The sequence below is a fragment of the Anas platyrhynchos genome, chromosome 13 (assembly GCF_047663525.1).
Source record: "Anas platyrhynchos isolate ZD024472 breed Pekin duck chromosome 13, IASCAAS_PekinDuck_T2T, whole genome shotgun sequence".
Lineage (NCBI taxonomy): Eukaryota > Metazoa > Chordata > Aves > Anseriformes > Anatidae > Anas > Anas platyrhynchos.
The window spans coordinates 5,521,604-5,547,278 of NC_092599.1; the positions used below are offsets into that span (position 1 = coordinate 5,521,604).

A 25,675-nucleotide genomic window follows, 5' to 3' on the forward strand; every position below is an offset into this window, starting at 1 on the left:
TGAGCTCTTCTAATAGTTTTTAATAGTTTTCCCATTTTCTTATTCTATTTACAAATATATATTTTTAAAATCTGTAATGTGTATTTCAGCCACGCTGAACACCATTAAGTCTGGTTCATAATTCAGACTTCTAGGAGTAGGAAAACTTCCTCAGTAGCATTTTCTTAGGGCTTGTTAATAAAGTTAATGAATTATTTTTCTATTAGGCTGTCTTAGCTAATACTGCTTACTTGTTTGAGCTGTAGCAAATCAGGACAACATCGATTTTCTTTAAGAGATGAATAATGAAAGATTTAAATTTTTAAATATGTAGATAAAGATAAGTGACTTAATTAAAAAATTATCAGTAGAAGGTAGTAAGATGAGTTAACTGTTTTAATTTGTTGTACATGTCAATATGCTGTAACATAACCTGGAATATTACATAAAATCCATTTCTGATATACTTTCCTTTAATTTTTAGTATGGTTTAGTATAGTGTCTTCTGTGACTTATTCTTTTGCAAATTGCTCATGTATTGTGAATGGTAAATCCTTGGAACTATCTGTTCCAGCGTTAGCTTGCATAGGCCTTGCCTCTGCAGATATTTAATGTCCAATGCAATGCATCCTGATGAAAATAGTCCTACTCTGATCAATAGTAATATTTACAGGCTTTGCCTTCAGTGGTGGAAGGTAGGTTATGATTGTTTTTCCAGTGACTGGCAAATTCTTCTCTTTGATCACGTGCTATGAATACCAGAACCAGGCTCAAACTCTTGCATTTTTTTTGTACTAGCTTTACAAATTACTCGTGATGAAAACGGGAAGTCTCAAGGCCTCTGTCTTTCATCCAGTGTTGCTTCTAGTATCATGTACCCCTTGTCAGGACAGAGTCCTGTTGCTGCAATGGGGCAGCTGGCTCCATAGTGCAGAATAAGGGCATTTGGGAGGTTCTGAGTGTGTGCCAGACTGGCTGGGTGCTCTCCTGGGCCTGATAACTGTGTGGCCACTGCTCCCGGAGGAGTTGTTAGAAGGAGCTGCTCTCTTAAGACATGGTAGCTGAACTCATTAAAGGAGCAGATAAATAGATAAATGACCTTCTCTATCACATTTTTTCCCCCCTCACATAATACAGCGCACATCCACAAAAATTCCATGGGTGGATTCTCCAGTGGAATAATGATGTGCATAGCACTTTGCCTTGAATAAGACTTTCACAATTCTCATGCTTAAATTCTAAGTGACTCCCAAGTCATGCTGGTTTTCAGGCTTGAAGATCCTGTTTTTCAGAATATATTTTCTCAAGTCTCAGTGCCGCTACAAATACATCAAATGACAAGCATGGCTGAGCTTCTGCTTCGGGTCCTTGGGTCATTGCCTCTCCGTTGCAATTGCATTGTCCAACAGTTGTTTTGAAATTTAGTTATTCCTATATTTTCTAGAGAGCTGTTAGCTTCCTAGCATAAGACATTAGATGGTTCACAAAGATTTTCAGATATTGCCTTCTCCTACAGTCTTGGCTGCTGTCTTTGAAGAAACTTAGTTGGATAACAGGAAGGAGGGGTGTGTTGTGGGTAGGCCATGCTTATAATGGGAAGGGATTGAACAGTGCCTTAAAATTAAGGTATTGGTGCATAGGACATGACCTGAGAAGTCTGTTAGGATGTCTTTGTCTAGGAGCATTCATGGGATGATTTGACAATACAGTGGGTGATTTGGTCCTCAGCAGACAAATCTTTCTCTGAGGTTGTTACCCAGCAGCTCCCTGCCAAACTGTGAAGAGCTGAGCATAGACTGGTGCTTCAGGCTTTGTTTTGGTTTATCTTGTTTTACTCATTTTGTCTTGCTTCAGCTTTTGATTAAACATAAAGCTCGTGTCAATGAAATGAGTAGCAAACACCTGCCACATTATGGATTTTGCTACGTTAGGAACTACGAATGGGAGCCCGTGTTTCTCATTCAGAAGAGAAAGACTGCCAGGATCAAAGATGTAAATAAGAGCCAAGGAAAATTAATTGCAAACCTGTCAAGTCTGGTCTGGCTTTATTTTTATTACAAGGTGCTCAGCAGATCTTTCTTGGAGATGTTTAAAAAAAATATATATCCTGCTACTTGTGCGAATTCAGCTGAAACTTACCCAGTCATGGCAGATGTACTCTTATTGGTCTTTCTGTACCTGGGGAGCAATGCTGGGATTTTTCCTTTCATCCTGAACCACTTTTTTTTTCCTATGCTGTGCAGCATATAGACATGGGGTATGGTAGTGGTTCTGCAGCTGGGACATGGATGTGAGAACATGGGTGGTCTCTGGTGGAGGAGACCTTCAAGGGGTCCTGGTGCTTAAGCCAGGTTTGAGCGCTGTATGCAGAGAGCTCAGCTAGCCCAGCACAGATCCAAGCATGGAGCAACAATGCCGATGCTGAACCCCAGTCTGCTGTCTCCTCGGTACAACATTCACGCTTCTAGCCTGAATGCTGACACAGAGAATGAGGGCCATGGCTCTCCAAGCAGTAGTCAGCCTGCTCTTCATCTCCACACTTCTGCATCTTTGCTGGAGGAGGATGCGCTGTCATCGGCTGATCTATTTGACCCTAAATCCTTCTGAATAGAAAACAGGAAGCTTCAGAAGCTATTACTTTCCAGTTAGAGTGACTATCACAGGGATATTCCATTATTAAATTTGAAATTTTTCATACTCTCAGAGATCAGATGTTGAGGCCCTCAGGTTCAAAAGGCAGTAGATTATTCATGTGATACTGCTCTTTGCAGGTAATAAGTTGGATGGTGGTACTGCGAGCAGAGAAATAATGAGGAAGTCCTGTACGCTTGAGTCAAATTAAAAAGGACAAAATCATGGCTTAAGAACCCAAATGTTTTTGGCTTGAGTGCAAAAAATAATTTAAAATGATAAACCACACCCCCAGTGGACATGTACTCTGTTTTAAGCAGTAGTGCCTGTATATGAAGCGAGTTATGCTGCATTTTTTCTGTAAAGATGCTATAAACCTCTTCATACTCGCAAACACCTCCTCAAAATTAAACAATTTGAATGAAGCTGAACAGAACTACCCAAGTATTTATCCTATTTGCTCAAAGCCATCAGCTTAATTGTGGTTGTGCTAATCATGGCCAAGAAGCTTGTCATTTGCAAGAAAGGGGTTTCACCCAGAGAGGGGGAAAAGTAAATCTAGTAAGTGATTTTCTGGATCCTATTATTTTTTCCTCCATTAGTGGTTATGTTTTGCATCTAATTAGTAATCAGTGTTAAAATGAAAGGCCTATGAAATTCCTACTATGGTCCCCGAGATGTAGTGCATTTTTAATAACAGCAGATTTTCATCTAAAACAGTCCTGTGACTATCCTTGCTTTCTTTCAGGTTGTGTGGTTGCCTTGCATATTGCCAGGCTATGGAAATCCTTTGTGCAATAACCTGAAAAATTTGATTCATGATGTAACCATTCCACGGGACTCTTTCAAAATGTATCTCATCGTGCAGGAAATTCAGATGGGAACGGTTAAAGTGAGAGAGTTTCACTTTTGTGTTTCAGTTCATCAATCTTTAAAGAGACACTAGTAGGTCAAATGGGTCTAACACTGATCGATTTACAAGAAGAATCCCTTTTTAAAGTGAATCACAATTCATCTCCAATAGGAAATTGAAAAAATAAAATAAAATGCAGTCACTGTGGTCCTGATTGGGGACTATTTAATTAGCTCAGTCCCTCACACACTTTAGTTAGTCATCCCTTAAAATCCGTAAGCCAGTCTGATCTGTTTTTTACAGTCCATTACATTTCTGTTCAGGTAGCCCTTACTAGATTTGAGAAGTATTTTTGACTCATGCCTACTGTCAAGAAGGGCGTCTTTTCTCAGGTTTGAGGACAGGTTTCCTGCAATATAACTATAAAGCATGTCTGCCTCCCAGTCTTCCTACCAAAGGCTGCTTCCTTCTTAACTGTAACTTAGGAAAATGTAAGACTTCGGCCACCATCCCAGAAGGCAAATGTCTGTTGAAAACTTGTCTTGGGATCTAGCGAAGCACTCATGAACTTGTATTCCTCTAAGGACAGCTGCATTTGAGCTACAACCAGTGTGTTGGTAAGGGTGTATGCAGCAAAAGGGTTGAAGGAGGCATGCTGAGGGTATATTTTCAGGGGATTATTGGTGGGGAAAGCTGCTAGAAAGTTGCTGTGACAAGGTGTATGAGTCAATCAGTGCTCACCACAGGCTGAGATAAAGCTTTGGACAAAGCTTGCTGAGGCAGGCTTTGTGAAATATATAAGTAGGGTTCTGCTTTTTCTTCTCCATCTCTTTGGCAAACAGTATCTCATGCTAAATAAGTGAAGTAGATGTGCCACCTAGGTGTTTTTTGTGTGTGTATGTGTCTATTAGTCTTGAGATTTTATTCATGAAGTCTCAGTTCATGGATAAAAATAATTAGAGGAAATTTTTCTTTTCTGGTTTCTAATTATTTTAAGAGAGTTAATAGCTCTCCAGTGGTGATGAAAAATTGATTAAAAGCTGATTGTTGTCTACCCTGAAACTAAACAAACAATCAACAATTTATTACTTTCAACAGATCTTGCATTTTTAAGGCAATCATAATCATGGGAAAGTGAGGGAGATCTCATACTTCTTTTCCAACCCTGAGCATTTCAAAGCATAAGCAAAATTACGCCACTTACCCTCCTCCCAGCTCCTCCCATCAATCACACACAGTTATGTGATCATGAGGTGGCTTCTGCATGAGTGAAGGGACAATATAGAAACAAAAATCCATCCTAGACAGATTGGGAACTGAAAACCTTAAGGTTCAGCCTTCCGTGAGCTTTGTGAAAAATGTCTTTCTATTTTCAAGAAAGGAGAACTTTTCTAGCTTTATCCTGAAGGGGACATGCTGTTACTGATTCAAAGTCTGGCTGTGGTCTCACTCTGGTCAGGGTAGCTGGTTGAGCCTCCTGTATGGAAACATGTTGTTCCCTCGGCTGTGACAGGTACCAGAAGGAGGACCCGGCTTCTGTCTTCTCTGACACTTCAGGTGCTCGAGAGGTAACACCATGCTGACGTCCTTCTCTTACTGCTTCTGAAAAGCAGTACCAGCTTGCTGCAGCTGCTGCTACCCTGTCTCAGCAGTGATAAGAAGGTGCCTAAAACTGTTCTTTTGAGGTGTGCTCCTTTTTCAGAGCTCTATCTGGCTTCCTTGTGCCTGTGAAAAGATGAAAACAGCAGCCAGTAGATGATTAACCTCCTTTAAATGGGGAGACCTTCTTTCGCTATTGATCAGTGCATGAACTCCAGTGGGGTTTCTTTCTCTGCCTGCCAGCCCTTCTCCTGATGCTCTCACATGCTGCTGCCAAGCAGGTGAGCTTCCCAGAGGAGCATGAAGAGCTGCTATGAAAACAAGACATAGGGCTGAGGAGGGACAGAGAAGGAGGCCTGAAGGATTGGGCTGGAAGAGGAAGAGACAACGGCAATCATTTCTGGGGGGGAGGAAGCAGAAGGTAAATAATGGGACTTCTGAAATGCATCAGGGCATGCAGCACCTGGTACTGCTGGAAATGAAAATATCCGGGAGAGAGTGCACTACCTGCCGAATTCATATTGATACAGGGATTTTTTTCTGGTTACAAGGAGAAAGACAAGGGCATGTAGGGGAAAGGTAGAGTCACTCCATGTACATGCCAGTGATCTGCTGGGTAAACTAACCCAGTTAGGGCATGCTGCTTACACGTCTAAAGCGATTCGTCTTTCTGAGGTCTTTCCACTTTCAAAATTTGCTTTTATTTCTGGCAATGTAATATTGATTCCAGTGCCACAGGACCAATGGCTCAGGAGATAATTAACAGATATCTGCTCATTCTTCTTTTTGACTTAGTAGTAGGCAATTGGCAAGATGCAGAAAACCTTATGAGACTCCTGGTACCTGAAGAGCATGATACAATCTTGAATTCAGTGAGAGTTAAACCCAGCTGTGCTGTGCCCTTGCAGCGATGGTGATGCTCCAGTTTGCTCCAAACAGCAGATATTTCTTCATGATACAAGGCTGAGCAGAGGTCAGAACTCGGGAATTAAGATGGTGCAACCAGTGTTGGAATAGAAGCTGTTACCCCAGCTCCAACAGAGCTGTGTACAGTGGGGATGCCCTCTGTGATGGTCAGTACTTCCATCCAGCATGGTGCTGCCAAGCCAGAAAAAGGTAAATACAACTTTGAGACTGGTTCTGAACATGCTTTTGTTTATTTAACTAGGACAAAGATTGAACAAGACTGGGTTCTTCTTTAAAATGCAATTGTTTTATTGGTATAGTTCCAAATCTTCATGCCATACAAATGCTTTGCTGGCATACTAGCAGTGTTTTGTCTCTATCACTGAATTACAGAAAATGAGGAATGATATTAATTAACTAATTTACACTAACAGTTCCTGAACTGACAGGTCAGTTACCTGGATCTGGGATTTTTCTAGTCAGTAGAGGAAGTAGTGACTTTTTAAAATAATTTGAGGAGCAGGGTTTGATAAGAAAACATTTTCTAATACCAAGTAAGAAGGCTGCCCAGGGGTACTGAAGTCAGGTGACAATAAAAGATCGGGAAGTTGGGTTATAGCTCCTTGGTCTGTGCTTTTCCCCTCCTATCCAAGCTTTGTTCTTCATTATTGCCATAAGAGATTCTGTATGCTGGCAGAATCTCCAGCCAATCTCAAGCTGACTGCGCTATCTTTGTACAAAAATAGGAATATTAAAAATGCTACCTTTCAATTTGCTGGTAGTTATCCTGTGCACTACCCTGTGACTGAGAGCGAAAACAGAAATAGCACAGCACAAGATATTTTGCTATTGGCTTGTGTAGTTGATAACACAGGTGCTAAAAATGTGCGTTCGGTCCATAATTACACTTCTGGAAATTTAGTGCTGTATTTATGAAATGCTTTTCATTAGAATCTTTTAACAATTAGCTAATGAGTCCCAAGTGGAACAATTATCCCATATACCCAGACAGTTGGGATTCTTCATCAGCCAATGTGCATCCACTGCTCATAAAGCATGTTTGCGCTCTAAGAGCAAACCGAGCTGCTCTGTGCTTTTCTCTTGGAGGAGAGTTTCATGAACTGAAATGAAAGCAGAGATCAGATTACACTGGTGACACAGAAATGGACAGACCCTGTCAGCACCATGGCCTGGTGGGGACTTAGGGGGAAGCATGAGGAGACGTGCTGTAACTATTTACCATGAGTGAGGTGTTTTAGGGAACAGGAAGATAATATAATGCTCTAATGCAGTGGACTTGCAAAGAACTGGATTTAGTTGCATAAATCTTCTCAGCCTCACAGGTCTGCATGGAAAACTCAAATAGATGTAGATGTTTTTAGTTTCTTTCTGCCACTATTTTCCTCCAATAACTTCTGACAGATGTATGCTTGATGCCTGTCTGCAGTCTGGGTTCTGAGGCATAAAGGGGACATAGTCCCTGCACAGCCCCTGAGCATCATGTAATCCCACCCTATGCGTGCAGAAGGGAGCTTTGGCAATCCTGTAGGTGTTAAAGTGGTAATTTAAAACAACTCCAGTGAAGCAGACTCCGTGAGTTCTTTGAGCAGCTTGTCCCACTCATTTCCCACACTTAGATTGAAAGTTTCTCCCCATGCACACACTAAACTATCTTTGCAACTGGTAACAATTTTTTATGGTATTTGCAATAGCTACAGAGAACCACTTCTTTAAATCACACTCTTCTATAAAGCAAACCTCTTTGAGGAGAGGGTTGTTACATCTCTAATAAATACTTTTCTTCACCAAACGAGCACAGCTACTTCAAATTTTCTTCACTGAGCATGCTTTCTGAATCTTTTAATTGTCATGCAGTTTGCTTGGAGTTGCTTCTTGGTCTTAATGTGAGTGGTGACTTACAGCTGATAATCGTTTGCTTCTTGCATGTGAGCCCAGCCCTGGCAGAGCAAGGCAGAAACCAGGCAGGTCTGGGACCCAGTGCATTATCCAGAGGCATAAACGGACACGGGGCCCCTTTTTCTCTTCTATCCCTTGTCCAAATGATCTCTGTAAAAGCACCAGGTAGCTCACCTGGGTCCATGATGAGTGGGAAGAGAGGTGAGTGATTTGCTCTGTAGCTATGGATCTGTTTTCTTTTACTTCTGTGGGATGAATGAATCAAATTCCTACATCAATCCAGAGTACAAGAAAGTGTCTTTACTGCCTGAGATAATTTGTGCAACCACTTTACTGCTTTGCTACCTGGTAGGCAAAGTTTATAGTAGGGGAAAATGCATATTTGCTTTGTCTGAAATGTTCTGCTGAGAGATTTATTTCAAAGACCTGTTTCTCGGTGTGCTGCCTGCTTTACAAGAGTACTGCTCTGCTCCTTAGAGGTCAGCTGGGAGTGGAGCGGGGCACTGCCTCCACTCTGCCTCCTCTTTGAACAGGGTTGAGGCAATTCCTGTGCTTTCTTGAACAGCAACTGCAATTCTTCCCATCTCTTAAGTAGGCCATACACCAGGGGGTGGGAAAGAATTTGAGCTGTTTCACGGGCTGCAGTGAGGGCCTGAAAGAACCTGGATAATCACAATGAAAAATTCTCTCTGATAAACGTAGTTGAAAGAGTTGGAACTCTGGGCTGTAATGAGGAGATATCCTGTGTTTGCTGTCCAAGTTGTGAAGTCTGTGCAACCTTAAAAATGAAACTTTAAAAAAAATACTTATCACTTCACGTGTTTACTTTGGCAGCAGGGTTCTTTGTAGGCTGGTGATGAATAATAAATAATGCTATATGGAGAAAAGGGTATATTCTGTCTTTGCTTTACGGCTGTAATAGCTGTACTTTAGTTTCTGAGTAGTCCTGTTGGTCTCGGCAGAATTTTTCCTGAAGGAAAGATGTTGGCTCAGTTTGAGATGAGAGAGCAGGCTCTAAAATGTTTTTCCTAAAAATTCAGTTTCTAAATGAGATTCTATCTCATTTATATGATCTTCTCATACACAGAGATCATACTTTTGGACTACAAGTGAGTAGTTATTTGTGCCAGTATAACTTGTCTGCTAGTTATACTTGCCATGTAAATAAAATTGAAAACTGTGTTCTGGGGATCACAGGTGCTCGAGTTATTGTACTTGAAGAAGTTACTGCTCCTCTGCCTGGAGGGGACCTGAGCTAGGCCCTGTAGTTTGCACTGCATCAGATTCTAAGTAGACACCTGACTTGCTTTGCCTCAGCAGAGGTGGCAACAGCTTTGATTTAAAGCTCCTCCTTACGCTCTGTGAACTTGAGAGCTTCTGGATGTCCTCTAGTTCTCACCCTCAATCCCTTGCTTGAATTTGTTTTCCGATTCTGCGTGCTACTGTTACTGCTTCTGTGTGCCCTGGGCTCTACCAGATTAAATTTGAAGGCTACAAACTCCCACTTAAAAATGAGTCTAAGAACACTTTCCAGCAGAGGATCCACACAACTCAGCTTCTTACTCTCTAGAATTGACTGGGGAAGAGTACAGCAATTGAGATGGAGAACTAGGGTGTCTTTGGCATATTTTTACAACTCTCCCAAGTCATTTGCTCAACATGTCCAGGATGGATGGAAGGTTTATCTCACCTCTAAAGGAGATAGTGAAGACACATACCCTAGAGAGAGCTCTGAATACTGATGAAGACAGACACATCTCACCTAAACATATGGCACACAGGATGTCTGTGTGGATGGCCCCACTGCTGGTGGGGTCAATACCTCATGCTATGTGGATATAGCAGCAGTTCAGTGTTCCCTTCTTATAAAGCTATGAATTTTATTTCCTTTAGCTCTCACAGTACTGTTTTATTTTCCTCCATGCCTCCCTCAGTTACTGTTAAGTCAGGATTTCAAATATTCCTGCAGAATGTGCTGACTTGTGGTGACAGACTGAGGGGCCGCCAGCAGAGGTTGATTTCATGAATGAAATCTGATGTCATAAAAAAGCACTTCGGAAATTGCAGGTGAAGCCAGTTAGGAGCCCGCTGATGTCTGAGAGGTGCTGGGAACTGCCACTGTCTCCCAGGGAATTTTACATGCCTGGCTTTCTTAAAAGCGAGTAAACACACCTGCAGTTTGGTGCCCCCTTGATTAACTGATGTTCTTATTGTCTAAAGAGCCTTCTTTCTTCAATTTGCTTTATGCTAGGGAGATTGATGTGATCGGGGCTCCCTCAGTGATACCTGCAGGGAAGAAAATGCAGCAGAAAAGTTGATGTTGACTCTGGGAACTGGTACCAGCAGAAGTTTTGTTTTCTTGCACTGTGACGGTGACCTCATGTTACTATGTGCATAGCTTTGTGTCCATTCTCAGTTTGCCTGATGTAGCTGTTAATGTGAGTAAGGATGGGCAGAACTGAGGCCTTTAAGAACCAGGCTTGTCCCTGTGGGGTGCTGAAAAGAGGAGCTGTTAGGTGAAAACTGGAAAGTTTGTTACCTCTTTTTGTGGTATTAATAAAGACTCTCTCTGGTTACTTTACCTTCTGATGTTCACTTCAAAAAACTTGACACTGCGAAATCAGCAGCAATGCAGAGAAGAGCTGCGTGATGGTTTTAATAGTGCAAAACTTCCAAGGAGAGGCTTCTTCCATCTTACTTATGTGAAGTTTGCTCAGTGAGGGCTTGACCACAGGCTGCAAGTGCCGTGTGTGGGCAGCGGTACCTGATAGCAGAGGAGAAGGAAAAAAAGCCTAACGAGATCAGGTGCCTGGAAGCAGAAGCTGGACAAATTCAGATTAGAAATAAGGTGCAGTGTTTAGAGTGAGGTTAATTAACTGTTGGAGTAACCGTGCTGCGGTGAATTCGCTGCCACTTGAAATCTTCAGATCAAGCCAACCTCACCTGTGGCTGCGACATGAAAATTTGGAAAATGGAAATGGGGGAAAAAATCTCTGGAAAATGTTTGGAAATTTTCTGGGGGCTCGCAGAGGACCTGGGGGAGAGGGGAGCAGCCTGTGGGGCAGCCCCTGGACCCCGTCTCCTCACACAGCGGCCAGCAGCGTGGCTCCAGAGGGGAGGGTGACTGGAGGAACGCGGTGACAGCAGCGTGTTAGTATGATTAATGACAAAACTTAATTTGCATGGACAGCTCATTCTCGCACAAAGGAGCGCTCGCAGATGAGAGGCTTTGCAGCAGCCTCGGAGGGATCCCTCGCTAGGAGGGCTCAGCAGGGGACAACGAACTGGCTGCCACGGAGCACTGGGTGCAGGGTGTCCGGATGGGCTTTAATGAGATTTCTGAGGCGTGACACAACTGGACGTGCCCCACAGCTCCTTGCTGGATCCTGTGGCAGGCCGGGCCTGACTTAACCGCCGAGGGGCCGCCAGAGGGCAGCAGCACCACACGGCAGAGCCGCTGCCCGCCCGCGCCGCCCCTCAGCGGCGGGGGGCGCCGCCATGTCCCCGCCATGTCCTCGCCGCCCTCCCGCGGCCGTGAGGCGTCATGGGCACTGCCGTCCCCTGAGGGGCGACTCCTGCCCCCGGGTCCGGGGGAGAACACAGATTTTTTCTGTGGGGTAAATGGGTGATCAGTGCCCACCCCATCTGTAGGCATGAGCCCCACAGCCGGCCCTCTGTGTGAGGGAGCTGGTGGTGACAGGTGGAAATTGACAAGGAGGCGTTTGCTGTTGCTCCTGGCTCAATTTCATCTTTATTTCCCCTCCAACTCAAGCAGCAGTGCTTTAAAATTAAACAAATGGAGTATTTTTTTTCTCTTCTAAGAAACTGAAGGACAGCGGAGTTTAACAGGGCTGGCAATGGGTCGAACTCTGCAGCTGGTGCCTTGCCCCATGAAATGTGTGGTGCATACGTCTGCTTCTTTCTTAGCTGTGATTTTACAGAAAACGTCTTTTAAGGGATGCGCTATCTTTGGTTTAAACGAGGAATTACTGAGAATGGAGAAATTAAGGCCTTTTAAATATTTAATGGACGGAGATCCTCTAAATTATTTAATAGCTTATTATAAGAGATGGCTTAAAATGCTTTGGTAATTTATCCTTTACAGAAAGTAGCTGTAAGAAGTATTTTGCAACGTGTAAATATTGGTAGGAAATAGTACCTACTTTAAAATGCGATCTTATTCCATCTGCCAAAAGAATTATATCACACCCATGCAATTTCCAAATAACTTGAGACTTTTATTGTAGCTGCTCCTGAAATGTTTCTCTGGCACAGGACAATGCTATTTATACCCCCCTTTACTGAAGTGTGGGGCCACAGAGACAGGCTACAGTCCCTTCCTTTCGATACCAGATCCCAGAGACTTAGTTTGGGTGTGCAGATGCCCTAAATGCTGACCCAGGAGAGCTGAAGCAGGGACTGGAGTGACTGACGTGCAAAGCAGGAGCTGTTCATGGCCAGCCCACGTGTAAATGCTGCGAGCATGGGGCCCTTCTCCTTGCACCCTTCCTCCTTTCCCTTTGTTTTTAGAGCTTGGGTAGAGATGGTGGTGGGGTTTCCACTGCCTCCCGGCTAGAGCTCATGGTATAAAAGCAACCCCCTTCTTTCTGAGGTTGCTTTCCATGGGTAACTTCTGTTCAAATCCTTCCTGAGTAAATTTACCCCGCTCCGCTGAGGTCAAGAACTTCATCCACAAAACACATGTTGTTTTCAGATGTGTTGGCGCCTCTTGGGAGGTGATGCTGATCTTTATTGTTTTAAAGCCGCTCGCAGGGTTTGGTTGCAGGTGGCTAGCGGGAGGGTGGGTGGCTGCCCTTGCAGTCCCCACTGCCCCAGCAGAGCTCTTGGTGCAGCAGGTCAGGAGTGATTCGCTTGTTTGTGCACTCTGCAAATAAGCAGCTCTTCTTTCCAAAGCAGCGCTATGCCCTGAAACGATGCGGGGGCCGGCATTAAAACCATCGGTCACAAAACACGCACAAAAGATGGTTTCGTCATGAGAAGCCTGGAATTCCTTTCACTGTTATTAACCAGGCGAGACTCTCATTTCTGTTCTGTTCTCCATGTTTTATTGAAATGGAACAGCTGTATCTCAGGCTCAGAATTGCTCTGTAACAGTTTGCCTTACAGTTCCCTCAAACAACCCCATTCTCCTAAGAAATATTGCTGCCTGCAAGGCATCAGAAAGCCCCGAGATATGCTGGTGGCAGTATTATCTGCCTTTTATGCTGTATCCATTTAATTACAATGAGTTAGAATAATCAATGCTTCTTTGTCTTTAACCAGTGTTTAACACGTGTTTCCAGAGTAGGTTACACTAAAGTTAGTGTTTACCTGTAGGTGCATCTAAAGTTTTTTTTGTCCTTCTCTCAATAAAACTTATGGAACAAAGAAACTCCCAAACCAAATTTAGTTTATCGAAATATTGATTTCTACAAGAACGCTGTAAGAATATATTTATCTATCTGTCCTATTATGAAAGGGATAAAAATGTACTGCACAACCACTTCAAATAGCACTATATTGAAAAGCTTGTTTGCTTGTTTTGTTTTGTTTTTCTCAATAAATCTTTTCAGGCACAGTGATTTTTTGTTAATATTACATGTAAAAGACCTAATAATAAGAGACTTAATGTTGGATGGTAGTGCTTTGTCTTAAGACATTTCTTTACTCACATTTTGTTTTGATTATAAGTGCTGTGTTACAATTTTGGCTCATTCTGAAACTCTATATTGGAAAATGAAGACAGAGTAAAATGTGATTAATTATAGATTGCTGGCCTGGTACTTCTTTAATTCCATCAATTACTCTGGTTTCTCATGGTGTTCTGAATAGAAAGGAGCTGTGTGTGTGAAGCCAGGGGCTTTTCTGTCCTAAGCTCCTGAAGGGGATCTGCTTACCTGCCTTTATGACCCCAGAGATGCTTTGCCCTCTAATGTGATAGTGTAACTTTCTTAAAAGCAAATTTCTAATTGATCAAAGGAAGAGTGAAATGAAAGGAGTGGCAGGAGAAGATGAGAAAAGGTTATTGTGATCCCTCCGTCACTGAAGACCACATTATTATTACTCTCACAAATTGCACTGTGTCATGTTTTCAATAGCAGAAGGTCAAGTTGAGCCCAGGGATAGAAGTGAGAGAACAAATATAAACAATAAAAGCAAAGAGACTCGAATGCCTGTGAAATGGAGTGTTTGAGCTCATTATTCTGTGGAACGTGCGTCAGTACTGCTGCAAAACTGTCTCCATGTAGTGACTTGGAAATGTAGCTTCTGGGTACAGGTGGGCTTGGCATGAGATGTGGTGCTGGGAGCCAAAAGCATCAGAGGGAGCCATAATACATTGATGACACAGACACAATCCTACAGATGCAGCCCTACAGACCCTCTGCTCTGAGGTAGCTGGATTCCTTGGCCATATCTTTATGAAGACAGTGAAGGATTTCACCCTGTCCTTAATAACCTCTGGTTCAATTTGTTGGAGGTTTCAAGTAATCATGTGGAAATCTGTTTGCACTGTGGTGGTGTCTTTTCTAGAGGTAACAGTTTCCACAGCATTTTTGTGGAGGCACGTGGCTGTAAGGACACAGTAAGCAGTGTGCATTGTGTTTGTAATTTCCAGTGGAGTAAACTCTGCTTTTAGTTAATATAGTGATATTTCAGAGCTGTCTTACCACTATTTCTCTGTGTTCTTGGAAACAAGTGAAAAGAGCAGTGTGACTGCTGCCTTTTGCCTTGGATTGTACTGTAGATGGCAGTGTGAAACAATGATTTCGATAACGAAGATCTATTTCACAGCATCATTCTAGACATTAATTGCAGTGTAATATGGCTTTCTTTGTAGGTCCCCAAAGTGAAGGAAAAAATTCTGAAATGCAGAAAGGCTTATTTGCAGCCGCAAATGGGAATCTGGAATAACTATGAAAAACACACTGAAATAATTGTGTTTGACTGGAACAAAATTCTTGCAAAGTCCCCAAGGTAAGAACACTTTTTATCTTTCAAATGACACTGAAGATTTGCTGTTCTGGTTAGCAACAATAACCACTTTAATCCAACAGAGAACGAAGGCTTGACATTTCTGAGAGTGGCAGCCCACTGAAGCTGAAGGGCCCAGCACCCCTTGTTGCATCTGTCTGCCAAACTTCATTTTCCCTCTGTCTTTTTAAAGATCCCCCTGTATTTCTTTATATTAGCAGGCTGAAGACTTGTGTCCTGTCTACCTGCAGTACACACTGAAGTCTGCAAGTGTTATATCATTTTAATGACACTGGTCGGTTTTAGCAGCCTTTCAATTTGGATATGTCCGTGTTTTCTAGTGATGTATTTATTCCTGGGCTTGAATATACTTATAAAGGGCTAGGGTTACCTTGTTAACCTGATTAAACGTGGTTTCCTATTCCCTATCTGACATTAGGGTCATGGTTTCAAAAGAGTCAGATTTTCATAATCTGGAAAAATTTTTGAGGTGATGTCAGCTACACTTCCAGGCTTGCTCCTGTACTGGGAATGATGGGAACACCTGGGTTCACTTACATGCTGAAATAGGAGTTGTTGAGCTGCCAGTGCATGATTTGGGGCCAAATACCTGGCCCTTTCATCAACTCACACCAGAAACGGTATGCTGAGAATTTTTGATCTCTGGTATTTAATTCCAAGGATTAAATTCTACTTTCATGCCTCAGGACACCTGAAGGAAGGCCACTGTCTGTTATGTTACTACACATTGACACCAGAGCTGGGCTGTCCACTGATACCTGGATCAGATTCCTGTATTTGTTTTTAGAGCAACTGAAGGATAGTATTGCAAAATGAGCAAATCGTGACTTCCTATTTAGTGGTAACTGGTGCATGAGGTGCAAGGTGTCACTGTTCATGTGAAGGAAGTAAGAAAATTAAGGTTAAATTCAGCTGTCGGCTCTGGAAAATATGATACCTTAGTTACCTTTGGAGGATTGGGTGACTAAATCTTGAAATTCAAAGCCTATTGGGCTGTTTACTTAGACTAAGATAAACAGCAATAACAACATTTGTGCTGGTTTCCCAGTGACTCAATCCCGTTAACTGCACTGGCTTTATGTGGTTCACTGGGTGCAGAGATGAATTAGGCCCATGTTTATTAGCTGAAGAGTAGGTGCTCTGAATTAGCCTGGGAGTGCTCTGTAAGAGGGTACTTCATGCTTGTAGAAGGCTCCCATACACTGTTTTTTTAAAGAATCTCAGTTTGTTTCTTCCTATGCTTGTCCTTTTGTGTTTAGAGTGGCAATGTATTGGGCTCTAAACAGGGTATCTACTTAACACAAGGAAACGTTAGTTTCCCCAAAATTAGTCCTTAAAATGTAGCTTCTTTAAATTATTTTTTCTTAAACCTATAAGCATGATGTGTTGTTTTTTTTTTTTCACAACATTTGCAGATCTTTAAAAACAAACAAACAAACAAAAAAAACTTTATGGGTTAGAGTAAAGTCTACAAGGACAGCTGAAGATGCTGGGTTTTTCATTCAGGTTTTGTTACAGAAGTGCAAAATAGTGTTTGTTGCTAAAATGTATTTACAACAGGTTTTTGACCTCTAACTTTTGCTATTAACAAGTGATTTGTTTGGACTTCATCAATGTTCCCACTAATACATGCTGAGAACAATATTGTTTGGTGATGTGTGAAAGGGAAAAGCAAGCACTTATAGATGAGAAAATGTGAGGCCTGTTTTGGGTTTCACTTGCAGACGGTGTTCAAATTTAAAACAGGACTGAAGTGCTTCACCTGCCTTTGACAGTAGTGCTAAGGCATGAGATTTTTTTTTAATTTTCATTTTTTTTTTTAACTGTCTGGCTGTTCAGCACTTGAATGATCTGACTAGCTGAACAGTTTCAGGTATCATGAAGATATACCAATAAATCATTTAGAAAATACATGGAAGAATCAGAGCTGGAATCTGAAGGGAAAAGTTCTCAAAGGACTGTTTGGTGCAAATACGCATGCTTGTGATAGGCTCGTCCAAATCCCAGTGTGCCGATTAACTACCGACTAACATCACTGCTTTCATAGCGGTATTTAGTTCAATTTATGCAAATCTATAATTTGCCTTTAATTAATTTGATGTATGCCTGCTTACAGCATTTGCTGAAAGTGTGGAATGTTACATCTAAGGGTTCAAGTGCATAATGCCCATTTATGTATTGCACGAGTAATAAATCATCATAACTGAGTTTAAGAAAATGATCAGATTACCTTTCGATGTGATGAATAGCATAACATAAGCTATTGAGGGATTTAATCGTAAGTATTTGCAGCAAAATTACTGAGGATTTGTGGTCTTAGTTCTTACGCATAAATGAGGCTAACAATATCTGCCTTCTGTGGAACAACTGTTTGCTGAAATACAGTTTCTAAAACTCTGGCAGAGTAGTGAATCCTTGCATATTTGACTGAGCTGGTGGCTTCATGACTGTTTAACCCTTAGCAAACTTACTGATCTCCAGGAAAGCTAGCAGATCCTGGTATCTTTAGCAAATTTGTCATGAGAAGTATTAAGTAAAAAGTACACTTTTCTGTGATGTTTCTATGATTTTGAGGCAGCTGCAGTTTAAAAATAGTAGCGCACCTTATAAATATGTATCTTTAAATTGAGTGTAGATGGGTCTTAATCTTAAAAGACTCCTCAAGATTTGTACAAATATACTGCACTCATATGGTGTTATAAATGTGTGTGGGTAATATGATGTGTGTTAGCCATTGCATTGCTTCTAACTATGAAACATGCTTCAAAAAGAATTGATCCCAACCGAACTGTGAATATGATTTTGTCGGTGTTGCCTTGTAATAAGATGTATTATTCTTCAGCATCTTTGCAGCTTTTCCTTCCCAGCATTGTTTTTATGTTATTCCCTGCTCATATTGTTCTTTCACTCATCTGCTTCCTTTTCTGCCTCCAGGATGAGATTCTGTGCCAAATCAATGCTTCTATCTGACTGGCTTTTTCTGATCTATGTGTTAATGGTCTGCTGTAAATTGTTGTCCGCCTCTAGCCACCATCCCCGGGGACATACAGGTAGGAGCTTTTTTGAACTCATTACATGCTACTGAGACCAATTAATACCACTTGCAGAGTTTAGGGCCCTCTCTTTAGCAATGGGTAATTGATGAGGCTGTTGACAGCATGCTATAATCGGTGCAATGGGTTAAAAATACAGCAACAACCAAATGAGTTACTGTAAAATTTCATGGGGTTTTCTAGTAGTTTTATGTAGTGAAATCACTCCACAAAATCTGTCCGGTGAGTTTAATGACTGCTAGGAGTTTTGGATTTTTTGTGCCCTTTTGCTTTATCCCTTTTTTGTACTGCTCTGAAATGTATCTTTATCTTCCCCTTCTTAATCCAGTAGTTATCAGGAGACTTTACAATGGTATCATTGGCTTTGGTGAGCAATAGATCAAAGCCCTAAGACTACATTGAGCCAGTTCTTTCACTAAGTAACACAAATACTGAACTGTGGTTTAGTTCAGCTTGTGGTATGCTACTTTTTTCCTGCATAGTGAGGCAAACGGAAAGATAATTGCGTTTAAGAGAATGCACTATTCTAGTAAGATAATCTACCTGCCACGATATAGTATCTTATATATGACAGAATGACAGAAATAGCTCAGAACAAGCTGGGTTGTTTTCATAAATTGATACTGGACTGGAACTTAGTAGCAATGAGTCTGTGCTAGGACCATGCAGAGACCCCAGCTTGAATGCAGAAAGAAATCTAGATGTATTAGCGCTAATAACCTGTATCACCTTTGATCCCAGAAGCAAGAGAAGTAAAGCTAACAAAATACCACCTGTGGGCTCTGCTTTTAGGAGAGGTTAAAAACCTGGCAGCACCCTGGCGATGAGAAGACTGGACTCTCAGTACTGTAGTTAGCGTCATGCTGGTTTGGGGGTTTCTGCAAGTGCTGTATTTGTGCTGTAGTCTCATTCTTAGATGAGGTGTGTTGCCATTAATCCATATATAATGTTCTTAGCTCTGAGCCAGATTCTCATGGGTCCGTGTCTAATGTTAGTATCCACTTCAGCTCAGTGCTAGGAAGTGGGGATGCATTTGTTAGAGGGTTCATCCTCCAGATGAGACAACCTATTGATCTCTTTCCTGGCTGCTTCTGGTGGGTGTCTAGGTAGGAGCTGAAGGATCCTCATGAGCTTGCCAAAATCTTTTCAGTCCTGGCACGCATAACTGAATGTGACCTGCATACAGCTGCTGTGTCTATATCTACATGCTCACAGCACATCAGCAGTGTGTGTAAGAGCTGCACAGAACACCTCTGTGCTCTGGGTTCCCTGGTGCTGTGGAGCTTTCTTACCATGCTCTGACAAGTCCTCTGTCACTGCCCATCCAGAGTGAGACTGTTGCTTCATTCAAGATTTATTGAAATTTAACCTTTTTATCAGGAAAGGAAATCTCTTGGATTTTCTCAGATGCATGGATGAGTAGGGTTTATCAGCAGTTCAAGCGTGTTGGTTTTTTTGAACGCCTTACATTTTGAGCTGTTTAAAGTGCATTCCAGCCCATTGCTTTCCATTGGGTGTCTATCACCTTTCTGTGGCAGAGGATTTGGCCAAAAACTACAAGTCAGCAGTAAGTGTGCTAGAGTTACTGACAAAATGCCAAAATAATTGGGCACTATTTCTTTCAGTCCCTGGTAGATGTGTTTTCCATGAAGTGAAGTGTTTGCCATAAAATGCAGTCACAGGTCAAGGAGAATAACTGAGAAGTTTCAGCAAAAGCCTATAAAGCAATTGAATACTGGGTCAGGGAATGATCCACGTTACCTTTTTGCAGGTAGCTGTTATGGAAACTGGCTAAATTGCTTCACTGAGGAAGGGGATCTACACACAATGACAAGTTAATTAGGCCCTCTTGACCTTTCCTATAAACAACTGTTGCTTAGCAGTGCATTTCAGAGCTGATTAAACAATTGAAGTTCCTCTTCAGACTGCAGCAGAACCTGGAGAATAGACTTCTGCAGCATTTGTCATTCAGGGAAGAGTCTTGTAAGATGGAATGTTATTTTTGTCTTTTTAAGATGCACTTTGCATGTGTACCAAAGGGAAATACCTGTAATAAGGCAGCAGTGATCTTCTTTTGAGGGCTCATATGATGAATACTCATTATGTGTCATGTAAATTATGGCAGTCTTTTAACATAACATTTCAGAATGCTTGACTGAATACTTTTAACTGAGACTAAGAATTCTTTTCCCTGTTTCAAAGAGGTATTGTAAAACACAATCAAGCTGCTCGGCTGTTAAGCACATTTGCTTACAGTGCTTTTTCTGGTAGGCTAAAAAAAGGTTCTGCTCTTCATTAAATAGCGAGGTCAGATTGTGGAGCTTTTCTTCAAATAGATTCCATTGAAGCTGGAACCTTCATGCACCTTTTTAGACTCATGGTGTCATATTCTTCCCCAGACATGAGTTTCTCTCGTGTATGCTGAAGTCACCCCATTCCACTTTATGATTCCATGTGCCAGTTGCAAATCACCCCCATTTTTGATTATCCAGCTCCCCCTATCTGGTGCATGGCATCACTGAGCATTTGGAGGGCCCTACTGAAGGGATCTGCATTTCCCACCTCATTTTTGAGGTGGGAGTTTTTGAGGAATTTCTAATGTACGATCAGATCTGTGATGTGATCTAATACGTGAACAAGGCAATGTCTTGCTCCTTCCTGATTTGCATCAGGAAAGCAAATATTTTTTCTTTTAGTGTAGCACATTTCATGGAGAACAAATATTTAGCCTCATCTGGTTAAAATAAATTAACGTGTTCTCGGAGAGCAAATGAGATTAAAAACGTAAATTCTGGTCAATAGACAGCTATCACATTTTTCAAAGTAGAATGTCTTGTAGCATGTTAGATGGTAGAGAGCTTTGGGTTTGGCAAAGACTCTGTCCTATACGCCTTAGGTCAAGCAGCCATAACCTAACAGGTATATACTGAGGTGGGAAATACTTGATGTTCATGAGACGTGAGGTGCCTACCTTGTGATGCTTTAGGAGCAGCTGTTTAAGAATGTGTTGTATGACCCTGAAAATCAGTGTGTTTCAATCTGTGTTTGACATCACTGGTTGCTTTTGAAAATGTGCTTACTCATTACATCTAAGAAAGTTTATTAACCAAGGGCAGACAATAGAATTGAAGTTGAAAAGTGGGGATTGACTTTTTTTTTTCTTTTCAAAATACTGTGATTTTTAAGGAGCCTAATCCAGGAAAAGACACTTATCGACTTTGGTCGTGTTAGATGGCACCTGAAAGAATGACATTTGACAGCTGTCTCTGTAATATTCAGACGGGGACAGAGGACCCAGAAGCCATCCTGTTGCTGAAAAGTGAGAGACAATGGTATTGAGCAATCCATTTGACAAAAAAAGGTCTCACCACTGTAATAAAGCATAGGACAGGCCTAACCCATTCTTTTGTTCTGCAATATATTCACTGTCATCAAATAACTGTTAGTGGAGAAAGAGACCGTTCAATCTAGCAAGACAGTCCTGCCATTGCTTTGAAGAAGTTTGGAATCTTGAGCCCAGCTTGGAGGCCTCAGCCTATTTTTCATTTAAACAGTGTAATTGTTTTGACTAGCAGAGTTAACTAGGCAAAAGGTAGGGGAGAAATATTCCTTCTCTTTACTGTTAGATCACCGAGGATGATAGTTATGCAGATTATTTCAGCAGGCTCCCTGTACAACTATGTAGAGAAGACAATTCTGAATATTCGTCTGAATTCGTTGCTCTGAATTACCCTTCTGAAGAGTGTCTTTTGCACTGACAACAGCAGAGAGATGCATAAGCACCAGCCTTACTAGAGCTATTTAAAATTGGGCAGTATTTCAGGCTCCCAGAGTTCCTAACTGATACCAATATAACTATCAATTCCATGCTGTGCTGAATGAAGCAGTGTACATTTAGTACCAGGAAAAATTTGTTTCCACCTCGCTGTTGTAAGTCAGGATCCACAAATGATGAAGCATTGAATAGAAACTTCCTCAGGTCGCCTCACCTGGGGGCTGGACTTGTAGATCATTAATTGGTGCAGCCAGCTGAGCAATTTCTGTCATGAATTACCAGTGCAGCTTGGTTTTTCTTAAGGCTGCTGCATTTTATTTTTATGTGGTGGTTCTCACCTGAAATACTTCCAGCCTCCTACTGCTTGTTCAATGGTCCAGATTTTGGAGAGGCCATTATTAGTATGCCTGGAATTCATATATTTAAAATACACCTGTAGGGCCAAATTTGTCTCTGAATTTGTCTTGCTTGGTTCATGTTTTGTTTTTTTTTTTTTTTTTTTTTTTTGTGTGTGTGTGTGTGATTTCAAGTGAGGACTTCTGCCCTAATGGTCTGCTTGCTTCTCCCAGCTGCAGGATGGTGCAGAGCATAGGGATAAATCACTGAATGCACTGGGACATAGCATGGTTGTCTTGCCAACTGGAGGAATAAGCAGTAACTTCTTTTCTTAGAGTTTATTCCTTGCTGCTCTGCAGACGGCTTAATTTACAGGGTTATCAGAGGTTTAATGGGAGAAGTCTTATTAAAAATGCCAGTGACAAGTCAAATGTGCGTGACCGTGGAGATTGGGAAGTGGGTTCATAAGGGAATTACCAGCATCCCAAGCTGTTGAAAACTCTACCTCTTTGCTTAGTGAAATGCAGCAGAAAATCTAATTTGCTGCCTGGCATCTTGGATGTGATCTCCAACAACCAGGATGCTGTCTTGGCTGGTTTTCAGAGGACCAGCGATTTCCATCATGTGTGAAAGATGGGCTTCTTTTGTAGACTGTGCTGTGCAGGGAATGCACCGGGACCTGAGCTAATTTTCTGGGTTTCTACGAGCATTCTCCTTTGTGCTCTTCTAACTGATGCTTGAACAGGGTGAGAGAGATGCATGGAAAATCTCAGCTTGTGTAGGAGCAGCCTGGGTGAATAATGCAGCAGTGCCCCTTGATGTGAAAGACGAAGGCTCTCCTTGCTTGCTGCTGCTCCTGTTCTGCCCTTGCTAATGCTTAGGGCAGGGAGAGCCTGTTTATTGTGTCTGCCTCTGGTTTCCCACCTGTCTCTGACTGCTCTGGGAAGAGGTGCTGGTCTAGCCTACCAGTGGGAAAATCCAGGTCACTGGTTTGTCACAGAAGCAGGCCTCCTGTCGTCGGGCAGTGACAGGTATTGCATGGACGTGGGTCTGGTGCAAAGGTCTGCGGCTGCTGGACTGCAAACCAGGCCAGCTGAAGGCAGTACAGGGGGTTGTGTTAAGTCAGGTGTTGAACAAATCCTTTCTGTGTCCCAAACAACAAAGAAACCAGCACCTTGGGAGAGTGGAAAAACCCTCCTCAAAACTAGATGCCACTCTAACACACTGGGAGAGTACGGGCTGCATTGCCCTCTGTCAGGCAGCAAGAGGCAATAGCAGCCAAGGTTAGGTAAAACCTTGTTCAGTTCCCTGCTTTACCAGGAGCACACCCTGTGCTGATGCCAAGTGAAGAAGAAATGAATGGCACAGTTCTTCTGAAGGACAAACTAAGGATTCAGTGATGCTGTTGGACTGGACATGGGGGCTGAGTGGCAGGTGTGCGTAAATGATACTGGGATCATCCCCACACAAAACAGCAATTCATGTATTGAAGCGTGTATCAGACGTTGTTTTGGTCTGCAGGGCCCTCTGAGCCTGCTTTTTTTCCTCCTCTGAATGTGAAATGTTACTGTCAGCTGGAATTCAGACCCATTTATACCTCTTGATAGTGCTTTTGGTTTCAGGTGGTCTGGCAGTAGACAAGATTGTTCCACATCAGTTGCAGCTGCTCACATCTTTAAGCACTTCATGGGCAGAATCCTGCCCCTGGTAGAGTCAGAGGAAAAACATCTCCCTTATGCTGGTGTGGGGACTTCATCTACTTAAGAGAAGGCTGCGTGTCTGAAAGATGCAGCATTGTGTTAGAAACATCGCTGCTTTCAAGGAAGAAGGGGAAAAACAGGCATCTGGTTCTCACCTTTTTTTTTGGGCTGGGGCACCATTCATTGTAACGGTGCTGTTGGGGTGCTGAGGGCTCAGCTCCCTGCTCCACCAGAGGGCCCTGCAAGGCTGCGAAAGGGGCTGCAGTGCACAGCCGCAGATGGGCACCGCTCTTGCTGATTTAAGCCTCCTGATTTAAGTCATAACTGCGCATTTTACTAATTAGAATTATGAGTCCTTTGTATTTCAATGGGTCAGATGTGGTTAATGCACAATAAGCTTTAGTCCTTTGTTCTGTTTAACTCCTTTTATGTCTTAATGTTTTATTCAGTGTGTTATTTATGCGTTTTATTATCCAGCTTCTAAATATAGGCTAGCTACAATATACAGCCCTGGCTGTAATCTCTTCAACTAATAAGGTAGGAAAAGCAATTCAGTTGAGCAATAGGATCCCTTTAAGACAGAATGAAGCAGAGTTTGCTGCATGAAGTTTGCTGGGATATTTATTTTTGAGAAGAAAAAAGAGGAAAAGCACATTCTTTTTTTTTTTTCTTTTTTTTTTTTTTTTTAGGGTGTGGGGGACTTTAAATAACAGTGGGAACTTGTTATATGCATGAGAGATTTTTGGACAAAGACTGTGGATGCATAAATGCTACCAGTAACAAGAAATTCAGTGTTAATTTAGTCTTTTATAGGGTAAAACATAGCTTCTGTTACAGTTTTGCATGAATGTGCACTTTAGCTGAGAGGAATATGATTGTATATGAAAAGATTTGTATATTCCAGGGAGTTAGGGAAAAGAATTACAGATGAACTGAAGAATGTGTAGGTTTTGTTTAGCATATTTCACCATGTTCAAAAGGGGTGTGTATGTGTGTGGGGGAGTTATATAACAAAAAGAAAGGAGATTTTTGAAAGGTGCAGTCTCATATAGCACAAAAGTGGTCAAGTCTATTGTATCAACCTGTGTAGCAGGGGGCTGAAACCCAGCTCTTTCCAGCCATATCAAGGTGACCCTATTCTAAAGCCATTGGAGAAAGCTTGTGAAAATACTGTCTTTACTTTATTCATCTTACATTGGCAACATCATTTTTTATTACAGCTGGTATGTGCAATAAATGGTGATCTTTATGTTCCATTGACCAAAGTTCCAACCGAGAAAGCTTTCTTTGTTCTTTATCTTTTTTTTTCTTTTTTTCTTTTAATCTACTGCCCCTTAATTTAGAACTTGTATTACAAAACAGTACCCATGTTGCAAATGGGTCTGCTTGCCCTGGTGTGGGGAGAAAGATATGGCTGGCTAAATGGAAATCCACAAATGGGATGGAAAGCATCTTGCCCTCAGTATTTACTTGAGTGAAGTGATGCAATGAAAAGTGGAACATGTTCTACTCGGGAGCTGTGCTCTGGGTTTACATGGAGGTCAGCACGCTGAGTCCTTGGGAGGATGGATGCTTGAGTGATGAAGGCAGTAAATTGAAATGTAAAGGACTTGCATTGAATTCCTGGCTCCGAAATGATTGAAAGACTTGCCTGAGATGAAGTCCTGAACCCACCGAAGGGGAGTTTGTGATTCTTCTGTGGTTTAGTTTCCAGCCTGCTCCGGATATGTGATATGGTTTTTGGTCCCAACAGAAAAGTTAGACGTTATAGCTATGATTTTATTAACGCTTAAGCCAGTCATTCTTACAGAATTCATCATTTAGTGTTTTGCAAATCACTGCCATTTTGAGGGATGGAAATTGCTTTAGGGTCTGTTCTGCTATTGATCGACATGTCTGTGCTTACTGCATGGGTTGCATTGCCACAGCCTTA

At 42.0% G+C, this 25,675-nt stretch overlaps 1 protein-coding gene and 1 long non-coding RNA gene across 7 annotated transcripts in view; one reads left to right on the top strand and one right to left on the bottom strand.

Annotated features, from left to right (window-relative positions):
* Positions 1–25,675, top strand: part of TAFA4 (TAFA chemokine like family member 4) — an 80,991-nt gene that overhangs the window by 14,886 nt on the left and 40,430 nt on the right. For 5 of the 6 annotated variants that reach the window (XM_072044355.1, XM_072044354.1, XM_072044357.1 and 2 more), the window contains 2 exons: positions 14,724–14,860; positions 17,813–17,928. In XM_072044355.1, coding sequence (XP_071900456.1) covers positions 14,781–14,860; positions 17,813–17,928 — 196 coding nt within the window. In that variant the 5' untranslated portion in view covers positions 14,724–14,780. Of the gene's footprint in view, positions 1–7,901; positions 8,087–14,723; positions 14,861–17,812; positions 17,929–25,675 lie in introns of those variants that run through there. The other variant, XM_005011199.6, reaches the window with a different exon arrangement.
* LOC140003597 (uncharacterized) lies at positions 6,937–7,745 on the bottom strand. Its single transcript, XR_011812515.1, has 2 exons — positions 7,209–7,745; positions 6,937–7,089 (listed from the first exon to the last, which is right to left on the bottom strand). It is a non-coding gene; the product is annotated as an uncharacterized lncRNA (long non-coding RNA).